This window comes from Cetorhinus maximus, chromosome 1, assembly GCF_964194155.1.
Source record: "Cetorhinus maximus chromosome 1, sCetMax3.hap1.1, whole genome shotgun sequence".
Taxonomy (NCBI): Eukaryota; Metazoa; Chordata; class Chondrichthyes; order Lamniformes; family Cetorhinidae; genus Cetorhinus; species Cetorhinus maximus.
Genome location: NC_135879.1, coordinates 4528795 through 4553117, shown reverse-complemented (window position 1 = coordinate 4553117; position 24323 = coordinate 4528795). Strand labels below are relative to the sequence as shown.

Here is a 24323-nt window from a genome sequence, read left to right as displayed (position 1 = left end):
AGAATGTCCTGTAGCCGCTCTGTGACATCCTTGACCCTGGCACCAGGGAGGCAATATACCAGCTTGGAGTCACGTCTATAGCCGTAAACACATCTGCCTGTTCCTCTAACTAACGAATCCCCTATCACTATTGTCCTTCCCCTCTTCTTCCTCCCCTCCTGTACAGCTGAGCTGCCCTTGGTGCCATGAACTTGGGTCTGACTGCATTCCTCCGAGGAACCAATGCCCTTATCAATATACAAAATAGACACCCGATAGCAAGGAGGACTTCGGGGGACTCCTGCACTACCTGCCTGGTTCCCTTGGACTGCCTAGATCACCCATTCCCTTTCTGCCTCTGTGCTCCTAGCCTGCGGTGTGACCATGTCACTGAACGTGCTATCCGCATAGCTTTCAGCCTCGCAGATATGCCACAACAACTTCAGCCGCCACTCGAGCTCCGAAACCTGGAGCTCAAGTTTCCGCAGCTGGTGACACTTCCTGCACATGTGGTCATCTAGGTCACTGATAGCGTCCACGACATCTCACATACTACAGGACACGCATTCCATGCGACCAAGCAGCCGTGCTGAGTCTTCACTTATGTTAACTTTATTTTACTTATATTAATTTTATTTGGCTTTAACTTAATAAACTTTACAGCTATTGATAAACCTTACGAGTACTGATAAATCTCAGTAATACTTAACACACTTTCCGAGTTGCAATAAACCTTACTTAAAGCACTTCTTTCACCTGTGCACTGAATTCCCTTGTGAACCTAATTCGCTACTCACTTGGTCTCTGTCTCACTCAAGCAGAGTTTCCTGACCATGTGCCCCTTACTGACATTATGTAGGACAGATGGAGAGAAATTATTTCCTATCAACTCCTTTAATCATCTAAAACACCTCAATTAGATCTCACATTAATCTTCTGTATCCAAGAGAATGCAAGCCTACTCAATGCAAGTTGTTCTCATAATTTAGCCCAGTTAAGACCCCATTTAGATACTGTAGCAAGTGGAAGTCAAAATTTGCCGTGTCTTTGAGCTTTCTTAACCAGGGTGTTGGTAGGATCTGTCAGTTCTCAGCTACTCGTTGGTGGTGCATGTCAATATATAGAAATATCACCATATAGCAGGTTTCTCTGTAAAACTTGATGTCTTTCTGGCTCTGTTATTTGAACAAAGATGATGCAGGGTATTCTACTCAAGAAAACTACTTGGTGAAGAATATAATTGGAGCTAATCTTTACAATCTTTTTTTTAACTGAGTTATACATTACAAGCATAAACTTCCTAACCCAGTGATCACAGCTATATACCATGTATACTTATAGGCGCTCAAGTGAATCCCCAGTTAATACCCAACAGCTACACACAATTAATATACAGCCAGCACAGTGATGTAAGAGAGATAAACCAAATGGTAAAATGAAGCTTATTTTGCAATGGACCACTGTTGAATTTACTAACTCCAGCAATTGTAGTAAGCAATGAAAATTTGAATAGTATGTAACATGATAATGTTGATTTTTAATATTAGCAAGAAAGGAGAATTTTAATTAATGTAGAATTTCCAAAAGTGTAATCTGAAATTGTAAGAACATCAACTGATGTTTTGCATTTTCTTTCTTGTCTAGACCTCCATGAGACCTGTTCCGAGTTACATCCAATGGCCTGATTATGCTCATCATCCTTTAGGTATCCTATCATTCACTTTCAAATAACATCTGCATAAATGAGTATTCATATAACCTGAGAGCTTGCTTTGGCTCAAAACTTGCAGCCCATTATTCAGAGTTGTGTAATTAAAGTGAGAGAATTTGTCACTACAAAGACTGGGCTTATCATTACTCTTTAAGTTTCTGTATAAAATGACTAATCATAAGACATAGGAGCAGAAATTAGGTCATTTGGCCCATCGAGTCTGCTCCGCCATTCAATCATGGCTGATAAGTTTCTCAACCCCATTCTCCCGCCTTCTCCCTGTGACCTTTGATCCCCTTACCAATCAAGAACCTATCTATCTCGGTCTTAAATACACTCAATGACCTGGCCTCCACAGCCTTCTGTGGCAATGAATTCCATAGATTCACCACTCTCTGGCTAAAGAGGTTTCTCCTCATCTCTGTTCTAAAAGGTCTTCCCTTTACTCTGAGGCTGTGCCCTCGGGTCCTAGTCTCTCCTACTAATGGAAACATCTTCCCCATGTCCACTCTATCCAGGCCTTTCAGTATTCTGTAAGTTTCAATCAGATCCCCCCTCATCCTTCTAAACTCCATCGAGTATAGACTCAGAGTCCTCAAACGTTCCTCATATGTTAAGCCTTTCATTCCTGGGATCGTTCTTGTGAACCTCCTCTGGACCCTCTCCAGGGCCAGAACATCCTTCCTGAGATACGGGGCCCAAAATTGCTCACAATATTCTAAATGTAGTCTGACCAGAGCCTTATAAAGCCTCAGCAGCACATCCCTGCTTTTATATTCTAGTCCTCTCAAAATAAATGCCAACATTGCATTTGCCTTCCTAACTACCGACTCAACCTGCAAGTTATCCTGGACTAGGACTCCCAAGTCCCTCTGCACTCAGATTTCTGAATTCTCTCCTCATTTAGAAAATAGTCTATGCCTCTATTCTTCCTCCCAAAGTGCATGACCTCACACTTGCCCACGTTGTATTCCATCTGCCACTTCTTTGCCCATTCTCCTAACCTGTCCAAATCCTTCTGCAGCCTCCCCGCCTCCTCAATACTACCTGTCTCTCCACCTATCTTTGTATCATCTGCAAACTTAGCCAGGATGCCCTCAGTTCCTTCATCTAGATCATTAATGTATAAAAGTGGAAAGTTGTGGTTGCAACACTGACCCCTGCGGAACTCCACTAGTCAAAGGCTGCCATCCTGAGAAGGACCCCCTTATCCCCACTCTGTGCCGCCTGTCAGACAGCCAATCTTCTATCCATGCTAGTACCTTGCCTCTAACACCATGGGCTCTTATCTTACTGAGCAGCCTCCTGTGCGGCACCTTGTCAAAGGCCTTCTGGAAGTCCAAGTAGATAACATCCATTGGCTCTCCTTTGTCTAACCTACTCGTTACCTCCTCAAAGAATTCTAACAGATTTGCCAGGCGTGACCTCCCCTTAATGAAACCATGCTGACTTTGCCCTATTTTACCATGCACTTCCAAGTATTCTGAAATCTCATCCTTAATAATGGACTCTAAAATCTTACCAACGACCGAGGTCAGGCTAATCAGCCTGTAATTTCCCGTCTTTTGCCTCACTCCCTTCTTAAACAGGGGGCTTACATTAGCGATTTTCCAGTCCTCTGGGACCCTCCCTGACTCGAGTGATTCCTGAAAGATCACCACTAACGCCTCCACTATCTCTTCAGCTATCTCCTTCAGAACTCTGGGGTGTAATCCATCTGGTCCAGGTGATTTATCCACCTTCAGACCTTTCAGTTTTCCTAACACCTTCTCCTTGGTCACCATACTCACCTCTGCCCCCCGACTCTCTTGAACTTTGGGGATATTACTCGTGTCTTCCATCGTGAAGACTGACGCAAAGTACCTATTCAGTTCCTCCGCCATTTCTTTGTTCCCCACTACTACTTCTCCAGCGTCATTTTCCAGCAGCCCAATGTCCAATTTTGCCTCTCTCTTACCCTTTACATATCTAAAAAATCTCTTGCAATCTTCTTTTATATTACTGGCTAGTTTACCCTCATATTTAATCTTCTTCCTCCTTATTTCTTTTTTCAGCAAGTAACAGACACATTACTCTTCAGAATAAGGGCCAGTGTACTTAAAACTGGTACATATTGAGATCCCAAATTCACCCAGAACAGTGCTTGGTGGAAATGAGGCCGCAAAGGGGAAGGGAAATTGATGGTAACGTGAACCCGATTGTCCAGTGTGACTTGGTCAAAGTATTACATCGAATGTACAGTGCAGAAACAGGTCATTCAGCCCAACTTGTCTGTGCTTCACATGAGCTTTCTCCCACCCGACATTATCTCACCCTATCAACATAACCTTCTGTTACTTTATTACTCATGTTTATCCAGCTTCCCTTTACAAGCATCTTTACTATTTGTCTCAACCAGGTGAAAAAGTTTCTCCTTTATTCCCTATTAGATTTATTGCTTACTGTCTTCATTTTATGATCCCTAGTTTTGTTGTCTCCAGAAGTGCAAACATCTTCTCTGTGTCTTCCCCATCACAGCCCTTCATAATTTTAAAGACCACTATCAGGTCATTCCTCAGTCTTCTCTTTTCTTGAGAAAAGATTCCCAGCTAGTTCAATCTTTCCTAATATTTATAACCTTTTAATTGTGGTATCATTATTGTAAATCTTTTTTATGCCTTCACTGGCGCCTCTGTGTCCTTTTGATAAAATGGTGACCAGAACTGTATGCAGTACTCCCAAGGTCAAACCAGGTTTCTGTACAAGTTTATGTTAAACTTTTTGCTTTTCAATTCTACTGCTCTAGAAATGAAATCTAGTGCTGTGTTTGCATTTTTAATAAGTCTGGTTGGTGGCTGGAATTAGTGTCTGTCTTCCTCTCTTCCTTGCAGCCCTGCATCCAGCTTAATCTCAAAGCACTATTTGGGTATTGTGGGCATTATGAAGGGGCATCTAATATAATTTCATGTTAATTTGTGTTTTATCCTCTCTTTCAAGGTGTTTCTGAATCAGAACAGTCCTTAAAGGGAACTTCTCAGATCAAAATTCTGCCGCCAGAGGACATAGAAGCAATGCGGGTAGTATGCAGAGTGAGTTGTCAAGCTTTAGCTCTTTTCAGATGCAGTTGAATTAGTATAGGAATAAAAATCAGAATTTCCCACTGCCCGTTTGAGCCCTGCAGTTCTAAACGAGAGTCCTCAAATGCCAATATAGATCAATATATAGCAACCATTTTGTGGAATACTCTATAAACTACTTGAACAATGCAAAGCTGCTGTTCCTGAATGTTATAAAGTGGTTGGTTGAAGTCCAACTGGTTTGAATGGAGATGAGCTGTTCTATAGCCCTCTTTACTAAAGCTTGGATTTATATAGCACCTTTAACATAGTGAAAAGTCACAAGGAGCTTCGCGTGAGAAGTATCAAACAAAGTTTGACACTAAGCCACCTAAGGAGATATAAGGGCAGGTGATCAAAAGCTTGGTCAAAGATTTGGGCTTTAAGGAGTGAGGTGGAGGCTTATGGAGGGAATTCCAGAGCTTGGGGCCTTGGCAATTGAAAGCATGATCGCCATCATGTTGGGCAATTAAAATCTGGTTGGGCGAGGGACCAGAATTAGCAGAATGTAGAGAACTGGAAGGGTTGTAGGGTTGAAGGAGGTTACAGAGATGGGGACGGATGAGGCCATGGAGGGATTTGAAATCAGGGTTGAAAATTTTGAAAAGGGAAGGCAAACCAGTTGTGTTGCTCAAAATATATTTAGCAAATTCTTTGGTCCTACCTTAGAATCCTTTATTATGCTGAGGAGTTTAGATGGCTGAGATATAACAGGCAAGCGTAGTTTTCTTTCCTGTCTCTCTTGTTTTAAATGCTGCTGTCAGTGTTTTCCATCAAGAGACCTTGTGCAGATTTGTAAAACCTCTGTACATGAGGGGCTTTCAGCTGTAGCATCTTGGAGTATTGCAAGCTAATGTTTCCAACAGGTATTTGTTCCTGCCACTGTGAGAATTGTATATGATGATTGGTAGCGAAAGCAGCTATTCACAATTTATGCCAGAGTTTGCTGGTTCTAAGGTGAAAGCAAAATACTGTGGATGCTAGAACTCTGAAATAAAAACAGAAAATGCCGGAAAATCTCAGCAGATCTGGCAGCATCTGTGGAGTGAGAAACAGAGTTAATGTTTCGAGTCCGTATGACTTTTCAAAGCTCTGAAGAGCTCTCCACAGATGCTGCCAGACCTGCCGAGTTTTTCCAGCATTTTCGGTTTTTATTTGCCGTTTCTAAGACTGGCTGCCTCCTACATTCCCATTTATCAATAGAAAGATGCAGCAGTGCCATACTCCCAGGAAAGCCATTATTAATCACTTGATGCTTCTGTATCAAAGATCAATGACAAGCTCACAACCTTTCCCAGGGGTAGCTACCAAAGCAAAAGACATGTGTTATAGTTTGGCTGCTGTTGGGGGGCAGATATCAGGAACAAGAACATGTATTCTATCAATGAACCATCAGAATAGATCCCATTTTTACATCAAAATAGTGAAAGGTTACTGCTAATGTTTGACACCAGGCAAGACTGTGCCCACAGGGTAAAAAAAGCAAGTGGAACATTTCTACAACAACAGCTTGCATTTATGTAATGCAGTGCAATTACCGTTGTAAAATGTCCTAAGGTGCTTCACTGGAACGTTATCATCTGTGTTATTTCATGGATCACTGGCTATTCAAAATTGAAGCTATCTGTGTTTTGTATAGACGAGAGCTACTCTAATCAGTGCACGTGCACTTATAGTCATTACGCCTTTGGCATATTCAGACTTGCTGGAACTTGCCATCTAATTTTAGATCGTTTCATTTGTATTGCAGCTTGCCCGGGAGGTACTAGACGTTGCTTCAATGATGGTGAGGTCAGGAGTAACAACTGAAGAGATAGATCATGCTGTTCACCTGGTATGGAACAACTTTTTAAAAATGTATGTAAATGTGTATAATGAAGAGGAAGTAACCACATTTGAGCAATCTAACCCCTAATGCATTAAACTAATCGACCTTTTCCACAAGGCTTACCATTGAAGTGTAGATCAAGACTTGAGGAAGAATTGGAATTTAGAAGAGTAACTGGCGACTTAATTGAAACCTTTAAGGTCCTGACGGATCTTGACAGGGTGGATGCGGAGAGGATGTTTCCTCTTGTGGGAGAATCTAGAATTAGGGGTCACAAATAAGGGATCACTCATTTAAGATAGAGACTGGAGAAATCTTTTCACTTAAGAGGGTCATGAGTCTTTGGAACTCTTCTTCAAAAGGCGATGGAAGCAGAGCCTTTGAATATTTTTAAGGCAGAGCTAGATAGAGTCTTGATTAACAAGGGGGTGAAAGGTTATCGGGGGTAGGCAGGAATGTGCGGTTGAGATTACATTCAAATCAGCCATGATCTTATTGAATGGCGGAGCAGGCTTGAGGGGCTGAGTGGCCAACTCCTGCTCCCAATTCGTATGTTCGTATGTAAGAGAAAGTTTTGTACTGACCTGCAGGATAGAACAGTGTAATTAAAGCTGGGAAATGTGTCTCTTTGTATTCTTCTTCCATTCTTTCCTCCTTCCCCCTACCCCTGAACTGAAAAACCTCCTCGCACTTTCATGGAAAATATTCTGAGTAGTAGAATTCTTCATGTTGGCTTGGTGATTTGATGAAGTAATTGTTAACAATTTGACTTTATATTATAGTATAGTTCCCCATCCATGTTTAAAATGAGCAGTCACTTATTTCAGCCTAAAAGTGATAGTAAATATTACCTATCTGCACTAAGGTCAATATTAAAGTTGCGGGTTAAAGCATCTTTAGTGTTCTATTCATTTCAGCTAGAAGCAGCTGTTTAGGTGCATTGAACAAGCATAAGTAAATAACACTAGTTATTGTGCAGTTACCTCTTGAGTACTTACAGCTACCTAATTCCCTCTGAATGGTTGTCAAGGCTGCAGTTTGTAATCTGTCAGCAGTTTGGATAAAGTTTCAGGTTAAATTGAACCATACAGAATGAATGTTCTTGTTGATAGTATTATCCATCTTATTCCAGACATTGTGTGCAGCAAGCAAATTGTGTTGCACAGAAACTTCCATTGCCAATTCCATTGGACAGTCTCATTTAGAGATTCATCATTCCTCATTCGTAATGGATGGCTGCTGGAACCATAGGAATGTGGAAGCAGCAGGAGGCCATTCAGCCTGTCAAGCCTGTTCCACCATTCAGTGTGATCATGGCTGATCTTAACTCCATCCACCTGTCTGAGCTCCTTTTCTTATTAAACTCTTGTCTTGCAAATTTATCGATTTCAGATTTAAAATTGTTCACTGAACTAAATGTCTCTTGTAATTTTATGCTCCTGTCAATGCTACTTAGTATGCCACCATTTTTGTGTTATGGTAAACTTGGATATGTGGCTGTTTATTGTAATATCTAAGTTGTTAATAAATGTGGCAAATAGTTGCGGCCCCTGCCCAGATCCTCATTTCCTTCCAATTTGAGCACATACCCATTTCTCTATTCTCTGCCTTCTATTGTCTAATCAATCTCCTAACCAGGTCAATAATTTGCTCACAATTCAATGAGCTTTAATTTAAGCTAATATCTGTTGTTTGGAACTTTATTGAATGCCTTCTGGAAGTCTGTATAAACAATAGGTACAAGTTCCCTGTCTACTGCTTTAGTTACTTCAATAAGCTCAATTAAATTTGTTTGATCCACAAATCCATGATCTTTTACGAATCATCTCAAGTGTCTCTAAGCGCTCAGTCACTCTGCCCTTACTTAAAGATACCAAGAGATACTTTGGAGTTGAAGTTCGAGTAGTGTAACCTGGAAGTGGGTGCAGAGGTGAATTTATCTAAGCTATGTTAGCCATGATATTGGTTCTCATTTATAATGTCTGAAGAATGAACATAGAAAAATATTAAAACACCAAGGTAACTATCGTTGTTGTGTGAAGGATGGCATTTAAAATTGCATTTCAGCAGTCAGATTGATCCAGCTTTGAAGACGAGAAGCTAACCAGTGGCCTCTTTGATTTGTTTAGGCCTGCTTAGCACGAAATTGTTATCCATCACCACTCAATTATTACAATTTTCCAAAATCATGCTGTACTTCAGTAAATGAGGTGATCTGCCATGGAATCCCAGATGCACGACCGTTGCAGGACGGTGATATTGTTAATGGTGAGTATTTTTGCAGCAAGTAAAGGAACACAAAGTCTTTGTGGGAAGATAACAAAAGAGCTTCGATTTACGTGGTGCCTCATTACATCTCTCAGTAATGTTCCAAAGTGATTTTTACTAGTTGTTGTTATGTGCAAGTTCAGCAGTCTTCAGTGTCAGCAAGCTTCTACAATAACAATGAAATGAATGAATGACCAGTTCATCTGTTTTTTGTGTTTGCAAGGAGAGTATTAGTGAAAACACCAGGCAAAGTACCTGCTCCTTTTTGAATAGTGCCATGGAATCTTGAACCACTAAATGGGTAATTGGGGTCTCAATTTGACATCTCATGAAGGACAGCACCTCTGGCAATGTAGCACTCCCTCAGTATTGTTGTTGAAGTCTCAGCTTAGTTTACTTACTGAAGTCCCAGAACTCTAGTTTGATCTCATTCATGACAGTTAAAAGCGTTTTACCAAAAATGATAGATTCCAATCACAATGAGTGCTCTGGAAGTAAACAGCAGGCATCACAATTATTCATTATAAAACCAAAGCACATTTAATGTCTCGCTTCCTCCAACAAAAAGTGTCTTCTTTTGGTGGAGGGAGAGAATCACCTGAGTGCAGCACGTTTACTGCACCAGTTTAAAAAATATGAAAGCACTTTGATGAAAGGCACTATAATACTAAATGAAAGTTGTTTCCAGATTTGTTTCCAGAGCAAACAAGCAATTCTTAGCACATTTGAGCAGTGGTAAAACACCTCATACCTATTGCTTTGGAAAGCCCTTTGATCCAACTCTGAGAGGTGAAAGATAAGTAAAGATCGGCTTTTTGAAAGTGTGAAAGTTTTAAACTGAGAGCGGCAAAAGTTTTAGTTTGGCTCAAAATCAGATGCTGGAGGAACGGTTAGAATACATCTTATTATGTCAAGTAAGCTGATCCACTATGTGGGGAAGCATGGCATGTTCTTTATATTATTAAAGGGAAGTACGATGTATTAATTGAGCTCGGTGAATCTGAACAAAATTGTTTGTTCACTTGTGAAACAAAAGTAGCCTAATGATTTGTGTCGAGCTTCACCTCACTAAGTGTTTGCTCAGCTTTAGAGCAATTGAAGAGGCAGGTTTGTAAAAGGCTGGTAGATCCACTTCAGGACAAGAGGGTTACTATTATTATACCCCTGGTTACACTATTGCAAAAGTAGATATTGGGTATTGTGACAGACTGCCTATAGGAGAAACTGCTGGTGCTGACAATGACCCAAGTTTCTAATGTTAACGTTACAGGTTCCACATGTAATGCTAACAAAACCCAGTTCTACCTCCTCATCACCTGTTTCAATTCCCTCCGCTGCCTCTGTTGTCAGACTGTCTGAAAACCAGTCTTGGATGAGTGGAAAATTCCTGCAATTAAACATTGGGAAGACTTCAGTACCCCCACCACCACCACCACCACCCCTCCACCCTGGCCACAATCTTGATTTCCTAGTCACCAAGCCCATCCCCCTGCCTGACCAGTGTCTAAGGCTGAATTAGGCTATTCCTAATTTTAGTGTCCTATTTGACCCTAAACTGAGCTAACAACTCCATATCCCTTCCATCACCAAGGCTGCCTACTTCCACCTGCACAACATTGCCCGTCCTTCATTCTTTTTTAAAGAAAGCTATTGTTACCTTCAGACTCAACTATTCTAGTCCTCCCCAGTTGGCCATCCTCCACAAACTTACGCTCATCTGAAAATCTGCTGCCAGTTTGTTAACTCAAACCAAACCCCATTCACCCATCACCCCGCCCCCCCCCTGCGCTTTCTGGCCTCCACTTTAAAGTTCTCATCCTCTCCCTCCCTGTGTCTGTCACCTCTTCCAACCCTGGAACCTGTTTAGATCTCTGTGTTCTGAGGGCTCTGGCCTCTTGTCCATCCCCTATTTCCTGCTCCCCACCATTGGTGGCTGCCCCTTCAGCTGCCTGTCTGGAATCCCTCCCTGAATCTCTCCTTGAAACTTGCCTTTTTCCCAAGGTTTTGGCCACCTGTTCTGATATCTCCATACATGGCTTGGTGTTAATTTATTGTTTGACAGCCACTCCTGTGAAACACATTGCAGCATTTTGCTACATTAAAACTGTTGATTCATGCAAGCTCTTAATTGCTGAGAATTCCTCTAAGGCCTTAAATGGGTGCATGATGTAGAGTTTGTAGGAGTCCAAGAACTCCCACTATTCAACCCTACATTGATATGGGAGCCAGGCAAAGAGCTCAACCGTTCTTGACTCGGTTAAAATAAAGGGCCTTATCCCAACAGAACTTGATTCAGCAAAATGGCATCATGTATTCACAACTGGTGATGCTCACCACAGAATGGCTGCAGCACAGAGGTCATTTGCCTTGTTGTGTCTGTACCGTGCTGTCATGGTTACAATTCATTGTACAGCTACCAATAAGTTGCACTTCCTAATTTCAGGCTCAAAATTTAAATATCTCGTAACTCAATAGTTTTTTCTTTTACAGTGGACATTACAGTTTACCGCAATGGTTTCCATGGCGATTTAAATGAGACATTTTTTGTTGGTGAAGTTGACGAGGGGTCAAAGAAACTGGTGCAGACAACATATGAATGCCTGATGCACGCTATAGATTCAGGTGAGGAAATGGCACTGAATTATTCCGTCATTAAACAGTAATGGGTGCAAAGACAGAACTGGAATAAACCTAGGTGCATTACTCAATTATAGCATCCCCAACATTAACAGTGCCCCCTAACAAGTACATAGAATTTACAGCACAGAAACAGGCCATTCGGCCCAGCCATTCCAGGCCAGCATTCATGCTCAACTTGAACCACCTCCTTCCTTATCTCATTCTATCAGCATAATCCTCTATTCCTTTCTCCCTCATGTGCTTATCAACTCCCCTTAATTGAGCCTATACTATTCACTTCATCTATTCCCTGTGGTAGTGAGTTCCACATTCTCACCAGTCTCTGAGTAAAGATGTTTTTCCTGAATTCTCTATTGGTGTACATCTTATATTTGTGGCCTCTGGTTTTGCTCTTCCCCACAAGTGGGAACACTCTGCCTCTATCTACTGTTATCAGAACCCTTCATACTTTTAAAGTGCTCTATTAGGTCAATCTATCAACCTTCCTTTTTCAAGAGAACAAGCCTGTTCTTCCTTTCCTGACATGTGTAATCTTACTGCAATCACCAGCAGAAATAGCAAATCATCATTACAATATTTATGTTGGTCAGAGTGCACAATGTTACATCCAGATTACCTGAGCAATGAGGTACATTGTTTTATACTGTAGCTTGTCTACCAAATCTAGTTAGTCAAGTTCTGTGTCTCTGTATTACAATTTCTCATTCTGTTTTTAATTAATTGGTTTGACACATTTTTTTAAAGGTGACTCCATCAGAATAAATTTTCTTTTAATTCTCTTTGCAGTAAAGCCAGGTGTTCGGTACAGGGAATTGGGCAATATTATACAGAAACACGCGCATGCAAATGGATTTTCAGTAGTTCGAAGTTATTGTGGACATGGGATTCACCGACTATTCCACACTGCACCTAACGTGCCACATTATGCTAGTAGGTCATACGTGTTTAATCTTACGCAAGTGAAATGCAGTTAATTGCTTTAGCCATCTTTGGAGGTGTGATCAGTGATTTATTTTAAAAAAAATACAATTTATAAAACCTTTTCTGTGACCCAGCCTGACCCACAACATTTTAGATGTATCATCAACCTGATGAGAAACTGTTTGTCAATGAATGTCCCACTATTTTTTCACTCCTGTTCTGAAGCACATGATAAGCTCCCAGACCATTCCCTCTCTCTGTATTGGCAAGGTGAGTGAGCCGGTCATGTATGTAATGCTTTATTCCTCCATGTGTGATCTCACTTTATTTCCCTTCGCTGACAAAGTACAAATTACTTAAAGATGATTGGCGAAAGAACCAGAGGCAACATGAAAACATTTGTTTCAAACATAGCGAGTTATGATCTGGAATGCGCTGCCCGAAAGTGCGGTGGAAGCAGTAATGACTTCTAAAAGGGAATTAGATAAATACATGAAGGGAAAAGTTTTCAGCATTATGGAGAAAGGGAAAGGATGAATTGAATAGCTCATTCAAGGAGCCAGCAAAGGCACAGTGGGCCAAATGGCCTTCGGTGCTATATCATTCTATGATTCTAAGATCCTTGTACAGGGGAGCTTTAATCTATAGTGTAATGTTTGCCCTCAAATTTATACTTGGCCTTTTCAAATGTAAATCAGTCCTCTGATAAAATAATGGACAAATCATCAATTTTAGTGAATGTTAATAAGTTTAAGACCTGATAAGTTTTAAGTTCCGAATGTCCAGGACAAATTTTTTATTGCAGTTCAAACTGGACTAAAAACGGTAGGTGGAAAGTGTTGTAGGGTGTTGGATACCGTTCAGTAGATCCTAATTAAGTCTTTGTTGTATTAAGTAGGTTAACTGTATGTATTTATTAACTACAAGAACTATACATATATACAGTAAAGGGTTCAAGCTCGGAGGTGTCTCCATGCTTGCTTGTGCACACGGTTCTGTCCAACACTAGACTGGCCCTTAGGTGCAGGTCACGTGTTCTCTTACATAACTGTGTGGGCTATACTGTACTCAGTCCCACGTTAACCCTATATGTGCCAGACCCCTATACTACACCTCCCCCCAAGTCTTTATCCAGTGTATTTCAAGTTATTCTAGTTTACTCCATGTATTTACATCGCTATTATTATCCCATCTTCCCCCTTCAAGTTTCTGAGTTCATAGATTCAGACAGTCTGGAGGCTTTATAAACCTTCCATATCTCACTCGCACTACTGTCAGAGGAGTGGTAAGCTCTGTTGCAGGTAAACTCTTGATTTGGAGGTTGTCTGACATCTGTGTATCTTTTCACCCTCTTTTTCCTTGGTATTGAACTGGCTTTTGTCAATTTGACGTTTGTTAATTTATCAAGTTTTTTCCAGGGTATACAATGCTGTGTTCATCCCCATAGCGTTTTTCCCTCCTCTTTCATTGTGCGGCTCACCGCGATACATATGGACGTTCATCTTTTAATGAAACCTTCATTCCCACTTGTTTCACAATTTTAGCCAAATTTTTTATTTTTTTCCAGCTTATGTTTTTTGAGCTTATGAATCTTTTCATTCAGCTCAGCAACAACTCTGGTAAATTGAGTTGTTTTTATTTGAGTTATCTGCGGAACTCTTATATAAGTTCAATATCTCTGCCTGGGCATTTAGTTCTTTTTGGAATCTTCCTTCCATGGTCACTGACTGCTCCTTAGACTCTTTCAATTCATTTGTTAGATCTTCAGTGTGTTCCGTAGAATTGACCTTTTCTGGTTTTAAAGTCTGGATTTGCTCATCCACACTGCGCATCTCATCCTTCATGTTGTTCAGAGTGGACCAAAGTTCAAGAAGCTCATCAGTTTTTGGTTGTTAATTCTGCTTTCTAGCAACTGTTCTGATTTCATCAACAATTCCTTCTCCTGTTCCCGTCATTTTGCACGATACTTACTAGACACTTCTGATGCTTGAGGTTCATCAAGTTTTAATTGGAGATCCATTTTTGTTGAATTTGTTTTTACACGTTCATCATTTCAGTATTTCAAGAGCACTTTCAAGTGTTCAACTTCCTGTGAGCAACATTCCAATGTTCTCATTAGTTCTCACTGTTCCTTATCAAATGCATCTTTTGTGCATGAAAGTTGATTCTCTACACTGATCAGAGTATAATTCTGCCATGCTATTGTTCAAGCTCGCATTCTGTAATTGTGCTTTTGCTAATGATTTTTGAGACTACTCATGCTCTTTTGTGAGAACTTCTACTTTGTCTTGCCATTCTAGGTTCTTGATTTTTGTCTCTTCATATATCTCCTTGGAAATGTAATGTATGTAATGTTTTTCCAAGTTTTCTTCCAAATGTCCAACCATTTTCTTCAGCTCTGTAGTCTCTTTCTTGCACCTCTGTGACACCTCAAAAATTTGTTCTGCTCTTGAACAGTTTGGTTCATTGACAACTTTAGTGTCTCATGCGTTTCTAAGGATATATACTCAGCTTGAATCTTGAGTTCAAATCTTCCAATTCAGTTCTGATACGAACATTTTCCAACCTTATTTCAGTTTCGTTTTGCAGGATTTGTTTATTTTGGGTTTCATCAGATAGCTTTCCTTCATTCACAGCCAGTTGCTTGCTCCGCATTGTCACCTACTGTTGCAGTTCAGGTAATGTGTCGGGATTTCCAAAAAGATCTATTTTTGAGACTTCTGGAGAGTTTCCGGCCTCTGGTGCCCTCGTGTGGTTTGCTTGAATATGCCTTTTATCCTTTCGGCGCTTTATTGGAGGTTTTCTGTGCCTCTTAATCTCTGTGCGCTCCACAATTTGAAGATTAAAATATTTGTCAAAGGCTTTTAAAATTTAATCGAAGCTGATTGAGGATTCACCAGTGCGCACTGCATTAGGATTACTTCATCAGAAAGTTCACCAAATCAGTATAAAAAGGTATTAATCTGGACTTTTTCTGACTTTCCACTTAGACCTGATGTACTCCGGTAGTTTAAAAATTCTCTTCTTCACGTCACTCAATTTTCCGTTAGGTTTGGCCCTTGGATGAGTCCAAACTGATCTGGTAAGTTGGATTTTTGATCCACGGTTAAAAAATTTTAAAGTGTAGATTCAGCTTTAAGATGTTTCTGAAATTCAAGATGGCGCCGCCATTCATTTGAAGACAAAGGGCCTTCCCGTGCCTGCCAGCCTCGGCTGGTTGCCGCTGCAATGGCGCTCATGCTCAACCTTGAAAAATTTTTAAACAGTGGCTGCTTGGATTGTCTGGCCACAGACTTCTCCATTTCAGTACTATGCTTTAGGGTCGTGAAAGTGTTGAACCCTGGCCTTTAAAGCAGATTCTTTAGTCGTGATTCTTCCGAATTAATTAATTTTTTTCCCCCTTTCGGAGTGAGCTTGGGGCATCGACTTGGGGACCTGATTTTTCCAACAGAGTTTTTAAATGGCACTTTCTGACCACTTTAAAAGTTTCTCAAGGCGTGCTTTACCCTGGAATTTATCAATTTTAGCTCACCCCTGCTAGACCTGCTGACTCTGCACTCTGGGAATTGAAGCTGCACTTCCAAGAATTTCCACGGAGTCTTCTGCTGCAGTGAGGAATTTTAAACACCTGCCTTCAGCTTCCAAGCCTTTCATTGCAGCTTTTCCCTGGCAATTTTGTTCTGCGCATCTGCTTCTCGAGCTTTTCTTCAGGTCAGAACGCTGCTTCAAATTTTTCATTGGTCTTGCAGGATTTTAGTTTTCTTCTGCGGTCTCTGTGAAGTTTTGAGTTGTTCCGTTCACTGCTACCATGTTGTAGGGTGTTGGAACCATTCGGTAGGTCTTAATGAAGTCTTTGTGGTCTTAAGTAGTCTAACTGTATGTATTTACCCTATGTACATATATATAGTAAAGGGTTCAAGTTAGAAGCTGTGGCCATGCTTGCTTGTGCACACAGCTCTGTCCAACACTAAACTGACCTCTAGGTGTGGGTTATTTGTTCTCTTACATCACTGTGTGGGTGATACTGTATGCAGTCCCATGTTAACCCTACATGTGCCAGAGCCTTATAATACAGAAAGTGGGTAAAGAGCAGAACTTTTATCCATATTAAAATGAGCTGGATTAACAGAATGTATTATTACTCTAATTGTCACTTGGAAGTGCCAAATAGTCCATAGTAATCACTTTTACCAAGTGTTTGCTTTTTAACTTTAAGAATGGTTCTTAGTTAATGAAGAAGGTGATTTTGTTTGACATGTTGGTTGAGTCCTTGTGTCGCCAAAATCAGTTAACTATTGTTGTATCTGTGCCTTTTAACATTTTACTCATGACTAAATCTCAAATGTCACGGATGTTTGTAGCAATTCAAGGTTAGTCTCCTTGCCCAGCTTTCTCCCCAGAGCTCTGTTTGTTCCTCTGCTTCTGATATTTATCTAGTTTTCCCTTGAAATGAGCAGTGATTTCTGCCTCGTTCTTTCCCTGTTACCAGACATTGATGATCCAATGCTTCTCTTTCAGTAAAGTCACTTCTTCCAACAATCTTTCCTTTTGTTTTAGTAACCATTTTAAATTGATAACACTTTACCAGTTTCCCAGCCAGAAGAAACCCTTCATAATTTAAAAAAATCTCTTTTAATTATTCACTTTCTTAATTCTACAAGGCATAGCTCCTGTACCTCAAGTCTCTCCTGACAAAGTATAGCTTTGTCAATCCCTGGCATTGACCTGGTGAATCTACAATGTAAACATGCTATGCTTTTAATATCCTTTTTATAATGGGTAGCTGAAAACTACACACAGTGCTCAAATTGTGACCTAAACCACTATCTTTCGTACACTCTGTACATGGTTGTTGCATTTCAATATCAGATAAATAGTTCTGCTCATCATTTCAAACTAGCCTTTTTTAATAGAAGTGATCAATATAATGAATATCAGATTTTATCTTTCATAACATTTCACTGGAAAATTGTATGCTTTTATTTTCAGGCAATTTTAGAATTGATATACAAAGACCGATATGCAAAAACTAGGTCCTGTATAATGTTCAGTGGATTATGATCTGAATAAATTATAGGCACCTCCTTTTTATAAATGAACACTCAGAAATAATTAACAGGGAAAGACCAATCTGGTCTATCAAGCTTGTCACAGTGCAACCTATTGGCCATCCTTTTTCAACTCCACCCCACACAGCCCTGCTGACCAGCATGCAAAATCCTAGACGAGTCAGAACTTTTTGCCTGATTTCTTGATGATTAATGTTTTTTTAAAATTCTTTCATGGAATGTGGGCATCGCTGGCAAAGCTAGCATTTGTTGCCCATCCCATATTGTCTAGATAAAAACAAAAAAACTGCGGATGCTGGAAATCCAAAACAAAAAACAGAAATACCTGGAAAAACTCAGCAGGTCTGGCAGCATCGGCGGAGAAGAGCAAAGTTGACGTTTCGAGTCCTCATGACCCTTCAACAGAACTAAGTAGAAATAGGAAAGGGGTGAAATATATGCTGGTTTGAGGTGGGGAGGGGCGTTGTTGGGACAAGCAAGCAGTGATAGGACAGTGGTTATATCCTCCTATCACTGCTTGCTTGTCCCAACAACGCCCCCCCCCCCCCCCACCTAAATCAGCTTATATTTCACCCCTTTCCTATTTCTACTTAGTTCTGTGTCTCCCTTTAACATTTACATTCTGCTATTGACTATATTTGTAAGAATGAGATTAAGAGTTTAATCGTGAATTTGTTGTTTCAGAAAATAAAGCTGTTGGAGTGATGAAGCCTGGTCATGTGTTTACAATTGAACCTATGATTTGTGAAGGTAAGCTACTAATTACTTAGTTTCACAAAGTTTTATTTAATTTGTGCTCAATTGGCAGACCGATCGAAATCTAGGGACAGCTGTACAGTTTCACAAAAAGCCTTCAAATGGCTTGAAAACAATTCTCTCTGCTCTTGGGGTATTCTCAGGATGCAAGTAACTCTGAATTCAAATAGGAATGACTTTCTTTGTTGCATTCTTCTAAAATATTAACATTTGGAATAGGTTAATGTCCATTTAAATTAAAAAAAAACCAAACCAAGCACGATTCGCTTCTGTAGGAATAGAACTGAAAAGCCAGAGACGTTATGTTAAACTTGTATCAAACCCTAGTTACACCACAGTTGGAGGTCTGTGCACTGTTCTGGCCCCTGCATATTGCATAAAGGAAACAGAGGCATTGTAGAAAGTGCAGAAAAAATTGTTGAAGGTCATACTAGAGCTGGGAGAACTTACTTATCAGGAGAAACTGGAAGGCATGAAGGGCTGAATGCCTGTCTTCTGCGCTGTTCGACTATTCTATGATTTACTGCAGATGTATGTACAGGTAGCTTGATGTCTTTTCAATTTAAAACCCCTGTAATATTTTTTTACATCATAGGAGCTTGGCACGATGAGACGTGGCCAGACAGCTGGACTGCAGTAACTAAGGATGGCAAGCGTTCAGCGCAATTTGAGCACACCCTTCTGGTCACGGAGACTGGCTGTGAGATCTTGACACGACGCTTGGAGGACAATGGTCAGCCTTATTTTGCGTCGCAGTTGTAGCCTGGCCCCTCTCGCTGTCGTTCCTGCTGGAAGCCTCCTCACTGTCTACATCTGGAGTTCAACAAATGCCTTAAGGCACTGATTTGTCTATTTTTTTTGGTTCTGGTGCTGCAAAGCACTGGATGTACAAACAGCCTGTTTGCAATATACCTTGTCCCCTTTCTTCCCCATCTCTATCCCAGAGTACCTCTGGCCCTAATGGCACTCTTACTTGCTTGTATCTTAAATGTTTCTTATTTGAATAAAATTTGTGGCTTCCATCTATGGATTGTGAGCTATTGTAAAAAAAAAATGGAAATTGTGACTAGCTGCTACAAGATTAGCTGGCAAATTTCCTCAAAAATCTTGAAATGGACATAAGTATATGTTAAAATGATGGAAAAAGACACTGTTCACTCAAAAAAGATGTTTATTATAAACTTAGCTGGCCATTCTTTCCTAATCAGATACGACTTTAAGTGCTGAATGTTTTGGCAATTTCATTTATACTATTAGTAGAGAATATTCAACACCGTCAAAAACTTTTTTTTTGCCTAAATTGAAAATGATATTTACTTTGTACCGTGATTAGACAAACTAAGTATTTTTTTAAAATTAAGTTTGTAAATGTCTTATGTTTTTTTTCCTGATAGTTGAAATGCTGGTCATAATGTTGGTGCAATGTCAAATTTAAGGCAGGGTGGGATTTTTTTTTTTTTTTTTGTTAAATTTTTACTTCAATCTGACCATATAGCGGAGACTGAAGATCAAATTAGACCCACACTACTTATATAGATAGTTGTTTACACTGCCTTTTGGTTACGAATACAGAACTGACCCTTGTACAATAAGTCTACAAAATCTTACATGCCATTAGAAAATCTACCACTATCTTGGTTACATATTGGCATTCCTGCAGTACAAGTGGTACTCTGAATTGAAGGTGGGTTAGAAAGGAGAATTACTTCCTCAACCTGTGGCTTAAGCAAGTTTTTTGGAAAGGCACAGCATGACTAAATTGTCCTATTGTGCTTTATATCAGTTGGCCAGTTTTAACTTGGACAGGTCTGAGTACCAAACTGGATTGGGGAAACTGATTCACTATTTTCCTTGAACTGTTATCAGGCTAATGGACATGCACTTGTTCTTTGTGAATTGTGTTCTTGGAAATTAACTGGTTTACAGGCCAATGTCTGGTATCCCATCGACTTGTAATGACATTCTGTTCTTCAGACAAGTGGATTAACTACGTTTGCCCTGAAGACACAGTGAAGTGCATTAGCTCTTGTTACTCTCATTGTGCTGAATTTTGTGAAAACTCTTGGATTCCTACACGCTCACTTGCGAGATTGGTAACTCTGGCCCAAATCGATTGTATGTTGGACGTAGAGGAAAGTCATTGAAAATTCCCCTCTCTGATTTCTTTGCTTGGTTTCCCTCTCCCGAATGTGGCAACCCTCACTGAGGTATGGTTCCACAGGCTACTGTTCAGACTTCCTTTTCCCTCTGTTCCCTCCCACTTTAATTCCTTCTGTTCTGCCCTGTGTGTGTGTGTGTACTGGAGCTCTCCTCTTTACTGTTGCCCTGCTGCAGCTGTACTGAGTTAGCTCGTCAAATTAACCTTATTCTCTTTGCCTTTTTCATGGGAATTGGAATAAGATGGGTTTTGTTTAAAGAACTTATAAAATAAAAATCTAAGAATTATAGTACACCAGTAGTAGTGCTTAGAGCCTGATCTGAAGATTCTGGGATACATCCCAGTATTGGAACGTAGTCCTGAAGAGTTCCTTTTTCTAAAAAAAAGGAAGATCCATCTGGATGAAACTTGGGTGTGAGCATTAGCTGCAGCTCATGTGGGTGTTGTCACTAAGTGTTAATATAAATTGTACATCATAGTTAGGGGCTGGGGGGAGGTGGCGCAAATCCGATGCATTTGCTAAGATTGTAATAAATATTTAAGTTAATTGTTTTGGTTAGCCCTTGAGAGCAGGTTTGGTCCATTTACCAGTTGGCTGCTGTTGTCTTTCTATTGTAAAACGAAAATATAAATCACCACTTTTTTTCTTTCATAGGATGTGGGCATCATTGGCAAGGGCAGCAATTGTTGCCCATCTCTAATTGCCCTCGAGAAGGTGGTAGTTAGCTGCAGTCCATGTGGTGTAGGCACATCCACAATGTTGTTCGGAAGGGAGTGCCAAGATTTAGACCCAGTGACAGTGAAGGAATGGTGATTATAGTTCCAAGTCAGGATGATGTGTGGCATGGAGGTGAACTTGCAGGTGGTGGTGCTCCCATGCATCTGCTCTCCTTGTCCTTCTAGGTGGTAGAGGTCATGGGTTTGGAAGGTGCTGTTGAAGGAGCCTTGGTGAGCTGCTGCAGTGCCATCTTGTTGATGGTACACACTGCTGCCACTGTGGCAGTAGTGATGGAGGAAATAAATGTTTAAGTTGGTGGATGAGGTTCTGATCAAGTGAACCACTTGATGTTGAGCTTCTGGACTGTTAATATCTCTCACTGGATCCAGAAGTATTCTGTTTCTACAATCAATCACAACTCTGATCCCGGACTGCAAGGCATAACAGCCTTGGTGAAAGTTTAGTTGGCTTCTGCGAGTAACCGGCTAGACTTATCTCAAATGCTGAAAAGTGTTCCTATGTTTCAAGTTTTTGTTGGTTTGATGGCCTTTGTAAAGTCCCAGAGAAAAACTGTGTTCTCATTACTTGCCACTTACTTTAGGACTGCGCTTTGTTCAAATTTCTATTGCCAATCACCCAATGCCCATAAACCTTTTATTTTCCCTAAGTACTTGAAACCTTAACCGTGTCCTAGTTCAATCAATTTTGACTGGGTAAAGGACCTTATTACCTTTTTGTTGCACAGTCCTCTACAGCTTTAACAAGGATGAGTTGGAACGAGCTCAGGATATATTCCTCTGGATACAATTGTGTCTTTAGACTTCAGCTTTTCGTTCAGCTGAAGATAGGATTGCCTTGAAAGGCAAATTGTTTCCTACGGCTGAGCCGAGGAAACATGTACATGTCCCTTTTCTGATGTGAAATTCAGTTCCTGATAGTTCTTTCCTACCCCTGTGGCAGCTGTACCGCTTGCATACATTTTTGGCAGTGAAATTGTCACCTAGCTGTAAACTAGTGCAAAAATTGGGCTCAAGTACATAATCTCTGTTATGGCAATATTGACAGCTATAAAGCAGTCATTATCTGAGACTTGGTTGGTAGAGCCAGGGTCTGTCAGTTTAGTGAGTGATGAATTTTCAAATGAGAAATGTGTTTTGTGTGTGTGTGTATGTATGTGTGTGTTAACACACCAGTAATTAGTGCATTTATAACTAGCCCTGTGTAGCAAAGTATTGCTATGACTCGCTGAAGGAATTTGAAAATTTGGTGTTCTGTACAAACATGTATATGCTCTACACCTGTACAGACTCACGTTGAAAAGGTACAAACAAGGTTTTAATATTTTAAGCCATCAGCTATGATTCTCAGGTTACATTCACTATTACTAAAAAGAAATTGTTTCGTAATAGCATCAGTGGATCGAGCAAAGTGACCTTTTGTTCTTTCCTCTATCCCCACCTCACCCCCAAATCTTACAATTGTAAACGTTTACATCAAATTACCAACTTCAAGTGCATCTCATTTTTTAACATCTGTTTTAGCCTGTTTTTTCTTCTCTTCCCCCCGCCACCAGTAGTACAACCAGTAGTAGAATTTGCAATTTCTTTGCATTTAATTCTTGGTGCTGAGATCTAATATTGTGGTTGTTTTCTGCATTGAAGGTTGATGGCTTTATATTGGTATAAATAAACTATATTGAACAGTCTGCAAGAACTGCCACTGAAATAAGCCATGTTGAGTTTTATATAACACAATGTGCAAACAATAAATGAGTTACACATTTTCGTATCATTTTTTTCTTGACCTGTCTGAGAGCACATGTTTAGAAATAGTCGGTTTGCTTATCTTTCGATCACAGGAACTTCTGAATCCATGTGGCCCGTTGTTTATCAGAAATAAAATCGGGGTTCTTTGTATAATCAATTCTGTTATCTTGCTTTCCTGCTCCTTTTGGACTCTTAAGTTGTCCTTATTACCAATCCACTGGCACCTGGCTGGTGATTAGGCAGTGCCCTGACAAACCCTCTCCCTCGTCTCTCTGCGACAAATGTTTATCCCTGATTTAGTTAGAATATTTATATAGAACTTCCACACATAGAAAAGTGACTAATTTTAACTTATATCTGAAAGGGTAATTTGCCCTTTTTATTATTAGCTCAGGGATATGGGCATTGCTGGAAAGGCCAGCGTTTAAAGAGCCCATCCTGAATTCCCTTTGAAAACGCGATAGTGTTGTTGGGAGGTTCTTTGACCTGGTTGCACCCGAAGCAAATACTGATATGTCCAAGTCAGGACTCCCAAGTGTTTTCTTGGAAGAAGTAATCATTGGAATGTGTTTTTTTTTAAAAAGCATTTGTCACCTAGCACAGAATCTACAAACTTCCTCAGCAACACCAATCTGTCTCTAATTGATCTTGTGATCAGGCTTTGTGTCCTTTAAAAGAGAATTAAACAGCTCCAGATAGCAGAATACTGCTTGACTCTCCCATGTTAAAAGAAATACTATTGGAATTACCCTATTATTTTTAATGTTCTGTGTGGGAAGCTGTGACATTATGCACACTATAAATTCTATTAAATTATTCATGCCATTAGTAAATACAATAGTTCTACCATATGAAAGCAATGCACAATGATTCAACTTTAGAAGTACATCACTGGCTGTAAAGCATTTTGTGAAACCCTGAATAAACTCATTTCTACAGTGCCTTCTCTCTTCCTGCCTTGTATTCAAGAAATGTCCTTGCAAAGTTCATATATTTAAATTAGCTGCCTGAAATATCAATACTTCAATATAAGAACATAAACAGGAGACTATACAGCCCCTCAAGACTGCTCTGCCATTTAATAAAGATAGTCTGATTAACCTCAACTCCACTTTACTGGCCGCTCCCCAACATCCCTTGATTTGCTGAGAGATTTTTAAAAACCATCCCAACACCACTCACGATGGAGCATCTACAACTCCGAAGAAACTCCTCCTCACCTTAGTCCTAAATGATAAATCCCTTATGCTGACGCTGTAGCCATGCTGTAGATTGCCCAGCCAGGGGAAACAGCCTCTTTTGTGTTTCAATGAGATCACATCATTTGCTCCAGATTTAGGGTCACCTTTTGTCCACAACTTCCTCCTAAACAGCTCCAGGGCTTTAACGTCAGAAAAGTTGATTCACGAACATG

At 40.2% G+C, this 24323-nt stretch overlaps 1 protein-coding gene and 1 long non-coding RNA gene across 3 annotated transcripts in view; both read left to right on the top strand.

Annotated features, from left to right (window-relative positions):
* Positions 1–19293, top strand: part of metap1 (methionyl aminopeptidase 1) — a 40233-nt gene extending 20940 nt beyond the window's left edge. The window contains exons 4-12 of one of the 2 annotated variants that reach the window (XR_013580430.1): positions 1624–1684; positions 4667–4758; positions 6536–6619; positions 8743–8881; positions 11372–11503; positions 12308–12451; positions 15433–15524; positions 18196–18261; positions 18863–19293. Coding sequence is in view for 1 of the 2 variants with exons in the window: in XM_078569796.1 (XP_078425922.1) it covers positions 1624–1684; positions 4667–4758; positions 6536–6619; positions 8743–8881; positions 11372–11503; positions 12308–12451; positions 18196–18261; positions 18863–19029 (885 nt within the window). In the remaining variant the exon portion in view is untranslated. The remainder of the gene's footprint in view (positions 1–1623; positions 1685–4666; positions 4759–6535; positions 6620–8742; positions 8882–11371; positions 11504–12307; positions 12452–15432; positions 15525–18195; positions 18262–18862) is intronic. The other variant, XM_078569796.1, reaches the window with a different exon arrangement.
* Positions 1–22925, top strand: part of LOC144698535 (uncharacterized) — a 143247-nt gene extending 120322 nt beyond the window's left edge. Inside the window, exon 2 of the long non-coding RNA XR_013580521.1 lies at positions 21388–22925. This is a non-coding gene — a long non-coding RNA (uncharacterized LOC144698535). The remainder of the gene's footprint in view (positions 1–21387) is intronic.
* Positions 22926–24323: the final 1398 nt, after the last annotated feature.